At 40.3% G+C, this 10,520-nt stretch overlaps 2 protein-coding genes across 10 annotated transcripts in view; one reads left to right on the top strand and one right to left on the bottom strand.

The window, feature by feature from the left end:
* Positions 1-9,144, bottom strand: part of fmn1 (formin 1) — a 30,576-nt gene extending 21,432 nt beyond the window's left edge. The window contains exons 1-3 of the mRNA XM_084952478.1: positions 7,376-9,144; positions 5,447-7,169; positions 803-975 (exon numbers count right to left, since the gene is read on the bottom strand). Coding sequence (XP_084808604.1) covers positions 803-975; positions 5,447-7,121 — 1,848 coding nt within the window. The 5' untranslated portion in view covers positions 7,122-7,169; positions 7,376-9,144. The remainder of the gene's footprint in view (positions 1-802; positions 976-5,446; positions 7,170-7,375) is intronic.
* Positions 9,145-9,498: 354 nt separating this feature from the next.
* ryr3 (ryanodine receptor 3) overlaps positions 9,499-10,520 on the top strand; it is a 113,677-nt gene continuing 112,655 nt past the window's right edge. For 5 of the 9 annotated variants that reach the window (XM_084952471.1, XM_084952473.1, XM_084952470.1 and 2 more), the window contains exon 1: positions 9,499-9,939. In XM_084952471.1, coding sequence (XP_084808597.1) covers positions 9,892-9,939 — 48 coding nt within the window. In that variant the 5' untranslated portion in view covers positions 9,499-9,891. The remainder of the gene's footprint in view (positions 9,940-10,520) is intronic. The other 4 variants (XM_084952476.1, XM_084952477.1, XM_084952475.1 and 1 more) reach the window with 1 other exon arrangement.

Raw genomic sequence — 10,520 nt, 5'->3', positions numbered from 1 at the left:
GCTTTACTCTTTTCTCTTCATACTGTCAAATAAAGATTCAAAATGCCAAAACAATTAAACAAAACTTCAAATATTTTCAGCAAAGTTAGTCATGCACGCACGCAGAAGGAAGGAAGTATTCAATTTATTAGTGCTTATCGTCTCTCCTACAATGCACTTACAGAGTTGCGTTAAATCCCTTCTATTATGCAACTACAGGGAACACAGAGCTCTTTGTAGCCCTGGACTGGCTCATGAGGCTGGGGTTTACACAGTTGTGAAGCAAGGACAAGTTCATTGCCATAGTGATGCAGCACTGACTGATGTAGACGGGGACTTATTTCAGGAAGGTTTACAGAGAACAACGGCACTGAAATTAGATTAAGGCATCACAATAACGGCACTTAGACTCTTTGTAACTTTTCACACATGCAGAATGAAGAGTGTGTGCAGTATGTTAAAATTAAATTACGTTCTGGGAAAAACAGCTTTCGTATTCTTACACAATGAGCAGTTAACCGCACTCTCAATGCAACTGAGGTAAAAATATTTTCCCACTGATTTATTTTTGCTCTTAAATATAGAGCACAGACTGCAAGTAATAAAGTATTCTGAGTCTGATTCTGAGCTAGTAGAGCTCCATGCTCACATGCCTCACTCTCCTAATGCCATATACAGAACACAGCCTCTTGATCCTACAACTGACATACCAGTGCCATTTCTACTTTGCAAGAGTGGCTGCTGTTTTCAACTGCTCCTTCACCTCATCATCCACCTTTAGACTTGAGATGAGCTCAGAGCACATACTTTTCATTCTACTCACCCTCAAATCCTGGGGCACAGGTGTGGGTGTGTCAGTGATGTCATCATCGGGGGCAGTGATGCGCAGGAAATCAATGTGTTTGGGTCTGGATGGATCGGAAAGTGACCTGCAGATAGAGAGAGACTCCTCGATCTCCTGCTGCCAGATCTCCTCCTGCCTCTGCAGAGCTTCATCTGGAGAAAAGATTTTTTTTTAAAGAAGCATGGCCTACCAACTTCTAATATACCTTGTATTAGTTTTGGAAGCAAATTAGGCTGTCTTAGTTTATGGTAGGTCTTTTAATATCACAGGTAGAGAGCTCATTTTAAACTTTGAAGCCCAACTAATTTTGCACACCACTGGCAAATGCTGCATGTTAAGCTTTAGTGTCACCATGAGGATGTAACAAAGAACTTCAGCCAAGAAATCTTACATTAACCTTTAGCATTTCATAAACAAGACAAAATTTCACTCCTGCTCTATGAGGAATTAAGCGCTGATTGATTCTTTATGCAAATGAGCAAATTCAACAACCATTAAAAGTAGTCTAGAGAGGAAGAGAAGGCTTTATGCAGCTTCATAATTTGAATTTAAATTTAAAGATGTTCCAGAGTTTCCACAACATGATGAATGCTTATCAGTATATAGCCAAGACTGCCACTCTGAACTGTTTTAATCCCACATTGGTCAATATAATAATGGTTCTCACAGACTTGTGGTCAGGAAAGGAAAAATACCAGATTCAGTAAAAGGCAGCTGTGTGTGTGTTTACATTAATTTCCTCCATCAAGGGTGGCGATTAAGCCAGTGATTAAGGAAGTATTCAAATACTGAGCCACGACAGTGAAAAATTACAAATAAAAACCAACATTTAAAATGTTAATTAGAAAATAATCAATCAAATGTACTTAAAGTTAAAAAGTGGGAGTGCTCAGTGCCGTAAAACTGATGTATTAATGGAAAATATAATTTTACAGTTTGTACTTAGTTTAGGTGGGGCTGATTTTTATATCAATTATTATATATAACTAATTATTATTATAAAATTTATTGCTGTTATTATAGTTTTATATTTTTTTATATGTTCTGTTTGCAAAAATCTCAACCTGTAAAGTGATAAAACATACAGTTTAGTGGAAATGAAAGTAAAACATTAGGTAGAAAACAAAGCAAAACAGTAATGCACAGGGCAAATATCTCAACAGTGTATTTAAACACAGATCCTTAGTAAATGCATTAATGATAGGTTGACTGTAGTAAATGTGTGAGTATACTTTCAGATAAAAATGCTAACAGAAACACTTGTGTCACTTTCAGAGGACACATAACCGTTCCAGAACATTAAACCGCTTATAGAAATGTGCTATCGCCCCGAGTTTGACCAAACTGAACAGAAAACTGGATTTATGAAGATAACCCCCAGAAGGCTCTGAATGTCTTTCTTCTCCTCTCACTAATCGCCGTCCTCCACACATTGGTTGTATTTCACAAAGCTTAGAGAATTAATCCTATTTGTTCAGCTAGCAGCCCTGCTGCCTGGTCTGAACAGAGTTTTATTGCTACAAAAATGAGGCGAGACAACACACTCTCTGCTGATCTGAGGGAATGCTCGACTCTGCTAAACATGCATTTATTAACAAGTATTTCCATGTACAAATGGGTTCAAGCTTTCCCTTTGTATTTCCCTAAAGATGTTTATTAAAATAATTAAAATCTACACCGTCTGTATATGGACACCGCACAGTAAAAGAGTTCTTAGTTTTAAAAAACAGGCTTGAAGCCCATTTGGCTGCACAGTTTGACTTCAAAGTGAAAAGACCAGCAGTTTCCTGCTATTAATCATTTACTGAAAAAGGATTAAAGAATTTGGAATCAGTTGAACTGATTCCAAATTCTGAAAATACTCCATCATCATACCATCTTCATCTCTCTCCCTATAAACATCAAAGACGTTTGATGGGTTTGAGTGCACACTCGGATTAAAAGTTATAAAACTATTGTTGATAATGTTTCGGTATTTAAAAATGGTTTTTTTTTTTCACAACATTCAAATTTTGATTTTGTGGCCAAATAATTTGTAGCTTATAAAATGTCATACAGAATTATGATCTGTGAGAGACTAGAGACCTGTTGAGTGTGTAGCCAACATTTCACTCATTGTCGGTTTGGACAGGCTCTAGCTCAGGGGTGTCCAGCTTCAGGCCTCAAGAGCCGGTGTCCTGCAGGTTTTAGATGTCACCCTGAGTCAACACACCTGAATGATTAGTTCATTACCAGGCCTCTGGAGAACTTCAAGACATGTTGAGGAGGTAATATGGCCATTTGAATCAGCTTTGTTGGATCAAGGACACATCTGAAACCTGCAGAACACTGGCCCTTGAGGCCTGGAGTTCCTCACCCCTGCTCTAGCTTATAAATTGCTTAAGCAGATAAAAAAAATGTATAGAAAGAAAGTGTACTTTATTGATCCCCGTGGGGAAATTCCTCTCTGCATTTAACCCATTCACTCAGTGAAGCAGTGGGCAGCCATTGAGCGCCCGGGGAGCAGTGTGTAGGGACGGTACCTTGCTCAGGGGTACCTCAGGGTAGCTGTTCAGGGGAATCGAACCCCCGACCTTGATCATGGGGCCACCACTCTACCTACTGAGCTATCCCTGCCCCCCCAATGAATGAATGAATGAATGAACAGACGGACAGATGGATGAATAGATGGATTGTTAGCTGATGTTTATTTATTAATTGTTTTATTTTGCAGGTACTGCTGATGCATTAACATGCACTTGGTTTACTAATCATCAGCAAGTGTGTCCACCTGTGTCACAGCAGATTTGGCAGGTTCCTCTCAAGCATTTAGGTATGTGTTAACACAATGCCACACAGGAAACATACCAGCAATTGCTGCTATACTGGGAAGAGTTATAAGACCATTTTCAAACAGTTTGACATCAATCGTTCCATGATGAAGAAGATTATTAACAGTTGAAAAATTTTAATGACCGCTTCAAGCTTCCCAGGAGAGGACAGCAAAATCACCCTAAGATTAGAGTCATGCTCCAAGAAACTACACGTTCTTTTTCACTTGACTTTATATATTTCCTTCCTGACTAGGCTACCTTGTGTTTTGATTTTAATATTTCCCCTCCTTCTTTTCTTTCTGTTTTAAACGAGGCTACATAATTTTTTTTAATTCACATTTTTTATCACTGAATACTTATTTTAAACCTGGTGGACTAGAAGGATGGCAAAGGTTTGATACTGACTCCGAACTGGTGTTCACGAGCTGTTTTACGGCACATTTCAGTCAGAACAGATCTGTGATTACAAGTGTGTCCAAATCAGGTGCTCTCCAGTACTTTGTGCCTGAATGAACACACGCTTACTCAGTTAGGATGGTATGTCAGAGCAGCGAGGGGTCATTATTCACGGACTGCCACACATCCGTTAGATCTGATTTGCGTGTGTGTTCAACAACCCAGAGGAGACTACAGCAGCGGATGAGATTGCACAAAGACTTCATTTAGAGCATTTATATCAGAGTGTTTTAATCAATGTTTAAATCTGACAGTCAGGCCTCACTATGTACCACTTCTAACACCATCTGCTCTTCCTCTGATGTTCACTTCACTAATCAACTACTAATAGTTAAACTCAGCTCTTACACACACACACACACACACACACACACACTTTACTCCTGCTGAGAACTTTCTGAAGGTATTTTATTCAGCTTAGTCCACTTTATGTTTAATGACCACGAACGATTATCTGAGAGAGAGCCCAGTGTGACGTCTATGACCTTTTTAAAATAGTTCATTACACCTTTCACTTTCTAGTTGACAGGATTCATGGAAACTACAGATTATATGCTTTTGAGGATAAACTGCGATACATCAAAGCTTTAACTCCTCTGCCCCACACCACACCCACCTCTACAGTTAGCAGTAAAATAGTTGGGACTGTGATTGAATGTTACTGTGCCAAAGTATTAAAAACCTGGCTCGTCTCTTCATATTATACACTGCACTAACACTATGGATAATATCTATTAACAGCCTCAAGTTATAGACTACGCTGCTTGCTTTATCTTTTGATATCTAAGTAATTCTTTATTTTTATGTCTCACGAATATCTCCATAACATCTTTGTCAGTGTAACAGTTTCCTCACCCAGCTTTCCGCCATTTAATTTTCCTGGATAAAGCCCAGCTATGGTCCTGTTTACCTATCAGCTCCAGCCAGCACTCAGCTACATATAACAACTGTTCCCATTATTCATTCAATTCATAACAACACTTCCAAAGGAATGGGTAACATGAGAAATGAAAGTCTGATTTGTGCACAGCAAGTTGGCATCCAACAGCATAGCTTCATATAGCTCTTTCAACACATTTCAGTTGTTTTATAAGGAGTTTTTATGCCACATAAAATATGTTGTACTACCAATAAAACAGTGTATTCTATGGCACAGAGTTTGTTTTTTTTTAATATCAGAGTCAAGATATAAATACAACGAAATAGTCATAATTCCACCGTCTACCATTATTTTAATTCTAATGTGCTTCCACCAGTTATTCTGGAAATTAGAGTTTTGGGTAAGACTATCATATGACCTACCACTTGACAGCCTCCATCCATCTAAATTGTTGTTTTTTGTTAACATTTTTACCTGAAGAGAGCAGATAATCCTTCTCTGTAAACTGCTCCTGAGCGTCCCTGTGATCACTTTCTCTGGCACGTTCACTGTCTCGAGCCCCACAAATAATTGCGATGTCTTCAAGTGGCTCAGTCCAAACTCTGTGTGATGTTTCTGCTTGCTGATCATCTGTGCTCAGCCTGGATATGAGCATAGGCGGCAGCATGGGGGACAGTCTTTCTAAGCTGCTTGATGTAATTGGAGAAACCTCCAGGTTTTCAGACAGAGAGGGCGTAGGAGAGATTTTTCCACTTGCTAAAAGAGGATGTGATGAGGCATTGTTTGGCACAACAGAGTTGATGAGGTAAGGAGGTGATTGTGGATTCAGAGACCCTTCTGTTGTGTGGCTCTGCTCACAAAAAGTCTCCTGAGGCTCTTTAAAGCCTTCACTCTCTGCTTTTGATCCCTCCATCCTCAGGGCCTGCTGCAGACTCTGTCTCAGAGCGTCACCCAGAGCACAAAGCTCCTCAACAATCAGAGGCTTGTCCCCACTGGACTCCCTGTTCTGGTCCTCCAGTGGAGCCTGAGTACTGATTTCAGCTCTGCGACTTTTCTGCAGTGACACCTCTGTCTTCCATCCATCTGAGAGAAAGTGAGGTTCTTCTTCTCCTTTATGACATTCCTTGATCCAATCCAAACTGGTGAGACTCACCCGGCGTATTATTCCTTCCACCTCCTCAATCTTGCCCATTACTCGCCGAGCTGCAGCTCTCTGCCCCATTACCTCAAGCCTCTGCTGAGAGGACTTTATGTCTGCCTTCTCTTCATCTTGTTTTTGGCTTGCAGTCTTGTTACTCTTTGCCTCCATGCTAGTGTTGGAGACAAACATTGAGTACATCTCATTGTCATATTCAGAAAGGTCAGTGTCCGAGTCAGTAGGAGTATATTTTTCCTCTTCAGACATATTCTGTCTGGGAGAGAGATGGACTGTTTCGCTCTTTGATCTAGATAAGCCTACAGAAGAAGTATTAGGCAACTTTACTCTCCAGAGTGGCTTTAACTCGTGCGTTAAAGTATTTATATCATCTCTTTCTCTCCTAATAATTTTCTTCCTTCTTACTGTGGGAGTGCAAATGATAGGTCTCTCTTCTTCAAAATCCCACTCCTCAAAGGAAGAAGACCTCAACCTCTGGAGCTTCCTCAGTCTCCTTGCCTTCAGAGGTGCCCGTGGAGTCCCAGACACCATCTTGAGGTTATCCTGAAGGTCACTGGTGTAAACATGCCCTTCGGCTCTTCTTCTTCTCTTCCAAGATATCTGGACTCTGGGGGAGTTTGATAAAGCATCCCAAGTTTCTGTGTAACTGTGACAATTTGGCTTAGGTTTGGTTCCCAGTTGGTTGCCCATGCTCATGAAAGCCTGGCATTCTGAACACAACGGTAACAATTCTGTAAGCCAGCAGCTCTCAGATGAGTCATCCAATGCTTTGAGGGTTTCTTTAAAGTCTGTGAGGCCAGATTTGTCTGCGTGGCCAAGCATTGCTGTTTCAGCTGGACCCTCCTCCCAGCGCTTAGAAAACAGTTTTTGTTGGAAGCTGGCGGGGGTTTTGGAGGGGGACGATAGACTCCTGCAGGGGGAGAGGGATGGACTCACGCAGCTCCTCTCTTTGATGGGTCTATAGAGGTGTAAGTTACTATAAGTCCTCTGCATGGTTTTATTTAGTTATCACAGACGATCGGTGACCAACCACTGGGCCTGCTACAAAAAGAAACAGAGAAACATTTATTTCAGACCATTTAAATAAGTACTTGAACTTGTGTAGACTTACAGTTACACACTCTAACAATAAGTTAATTATGTTTTGCTCATTTTTTAAATATATTTTTTAAATGACTAATTAATGATTGCAAACCTAAAAAAAAAAGGATAAAAGGATGAAAATAAATGGATAAATGTCCACTTACTCGTAGCGAACAGTAGTGTCTCTCCTTGAAGCACCAGGTCACCCCTCTGTTGCACTCAGCTGTACTTACTGTGACATTCAGGTAACTGACAACTCCATGCCCACTGATACAACAGGATCAGCCAATCACTGGTGCAAGCTGAAAATTCTGACAAATTCTATTGGCTGATCACCTAAAGATCACTACCACTAATTCCCTGATGCCTGACAGGTACTGACAGAAGCAGAAAAACTAACAGACGGCAGGCCCGGTGGGGATTTAGACTTATTGTAATCTTCTTGAATTCAAACTATACTGAAAGAAAGACAAAATAGTTATCACAGAGCTTTGCAGGAGTATATTTATTCTTTATCTCTGTACTAGGCTATCACTTTAGGGTTAAAAATTGGTGTATTGACTAAACCTTGTGAAACAGACAGCTATGCTCCACAGGACAATATATGATATGATTTAAATTGAAGTAAAATTAATAATAATGTTGTGTAAAAACAAAAAGGTGTTTGATATTATAAATTAAACAAACAAACCATGAATTGCATAGTTGTTCAATATTGGTTCATGCTGTTTTACACCATTTTTACTCCAGTCCTAACATCCCATTGTTCAGTATTTATTTATTTACGTCACCTCAGAATAAACTCAGAGAAATTCTGCTGTCAAATGTTCTGATTTATCTCAGTTTTAACTTGCATTATTTAACTCACATCTGCCCTTGCAGAAGTCCAGTGATCAGAGACTGTATTTAGGCCAACCGTTTTCCATGCCAAGCTGGACACTGGTCAGGCTAATCTGACTACTGGCCAGCTGTCTTTGATGGATCACAGAAACATTTACAGAAAACAAACTGCTATTCATACTGCTACTAACTTTACAAAAAATAATACCTGTGACAAAGAAGATGGATGCTTATGAATCTGATTATGCAAAAATGGCATAACAGGGTGTCAAATTTAATGCGGAACAACAGTTGTTGTGAAGTGATTTTAATCTCCTATTATGTGATATTAATGTATGCACATGCAAGCCAGTGTTGCTATCTCTTCAGACCTGGCCACTGTACACTTCCCAAAACAGGAAAAAAAAAATGAATACTCTAATGGTAAAGAAAGTGCTCGTATCCCTTTTATAAAGACACTGGAGCAGATAAGCAAGTCAAAGACAGTCAAACAGGCAACGAAATTACCAGACGTTAGAAGGATTGTATAATTGGAAAAAATGGGAAAATGTGTAAATAGTGTTGCAACTTGTACAAAGAGTCAGTAAAAGTGACTGAGAGTTTAGTTAAACTGTATGAAGAAAGAGCAGAATTTCCTGGATGATACTGACATTTGTTCTTTTGTTGTGGCCATAATGTGAAAACAACTAAACAGATCATGCGTGATAAAATGTACCGGGACCTCACAAGATGACCACTAGATGTCAGTCATGTCTTGACATGATGTGGAGTGCGTTTTCTCATGATCAGTTTTTTTTTTTTAAAACCCACATGACTGACACCTGACTAATGCTGTAAATGCTTTACTTAGCATAGAGACGGATGTTAAATGCTTCGAAGTCAAATCCCAGTTAGATACCAGTTTGGTCATGCACAATATTTGGAATCACGAGCAGTAATCCTTAATTTTTATATCAAGTTATTTGATTTTTATTTGCATTTAATCTGCACTGCATCAAGTTATACTGTGAGTGAAATATTTCACACCCTTTTATGCAATAAATATGTTATAATCGAATTTGATATTTCTTTCTGAAAACCTTTTGACTACATTTAAAAGCACAATATATATATATTTTCAATATTCCTCACATAAAATCAGGCATTTAAGCATGTAATGAAGCAACACTTTAGGTATGTTCAACATGAAACAAGTAAAAAAAGTTTTTTTTTTAAGTCTCTACACTGATTCCACGTTGTGAAAACATAACTTTATATTTTCTTTATACTTTTTTACACTTTTAAGTTATACCTTGCAGAGCATTTCTCGAAACTAAATTTACACCAGTCTCCAGATTTTTGAAAAAACTGCTAAGTGTCGGAGACGGGGAGAGGATGGGGGTGCAGACAGAGAGACGGGGACGTTCATAACTTTGCATTCAGCTCCACTGCTGCCAGTCAAGACCAGCATGCGTCATTATCAGACAGGGAGTGAGACCAAACCGCAAACATTTTAAAAGTAATACTAGTTTAGCACAAGGACCCATCCTCGTACGCACCAGAGCATCAGCTGCCATCATCATCATCACCACTAGCACCACCGGGAGCTCGTCCCCTGATGCCCCGTCCGTCCGCTGATCCGCACTGCTGCTGCTAGGCGTCGGGGCGCGGAGAGGGGAGGGAAAGGAGGAGGAAGAGTGGATGAGGAGTAGGAAGGAGAGGAGTGGAGGGGGGCTTGGCCGGGCTGCCCTATATGGCTGTGGATGTGCTCTCTGCTAATATCGGCTTGAGAGGCACAGCATCGCGTTTCTGCCAGCAGTCAGTGGTGGCTTCCAGAGTCTAAGCAGGCTCCTTCACAGCCATGGCTGAGGGCGGAGAAGGGGAAGATGAGATCCAGTTCTTGAGAACTGTAAGTAAAGAAAATTTCCTCGGTGCGGACAGATAGAACCAATTCACATCATACACTTCAGTCTCCTGTCGCCAATTAACGCATTCAGAGGCAGCAGACGGCTCGTGAATTAAAGAAATCTCTTATCCGAGGGGAATTATCAGAGAAGTTTTTGTTAACGCATTGCCGGTGGTTAACTTTGCTTTCGCATATGCATGATTAATGATTGTGGAAGTTGCCGCAGGTTGCACGCTGCACCCCGCGGCCACGGCGCACCTGTCGACGTGACTCTTTATGAGGCGAATCTCATTGAGACCCGTCTGCAGGTGCAAGGGCAAAAAAAAAAAAGGTGAACACCATCATGTCATTTAATAACGCATTCCCTGCTCATTTTCATCCATCCATCATCCCTTTTTGGATTTCTCGAGAAACATTGCCCCCCCTCGCCCAACGCACACAATCAGTCGCTGCTGTTTTGACTTTGTATGGTTATATTCTTTTGCCTGGGGGAGAAGAGTTTCAATAAGTTGTGCTCACACGCAATCCACCCTCTGCGTTTACTATTTTAGTTGTTTGACGCAGATTGCTTACGGTGTAGCTGC

The sequence above is a fragment of the Perissodus microlepis genome, chromosome 15 (assembly GCF_051167445.1).
Source record: "Perissodus microlepis isolate ML-2025 ecotype Zambia chromosome 15, ASM5116744v1, whole genome shotgun sequence".
NCBI lineage: Eukaryota > Metazoa > Chordata > Actinopteri > Cichliformes > Cichlidae > Perissodus > Perissodus microlepis.
Note: the sequence above shows the minus strand (reverse complement) of the source record. Positions and strands in the feature narration are given on the sequence as shown.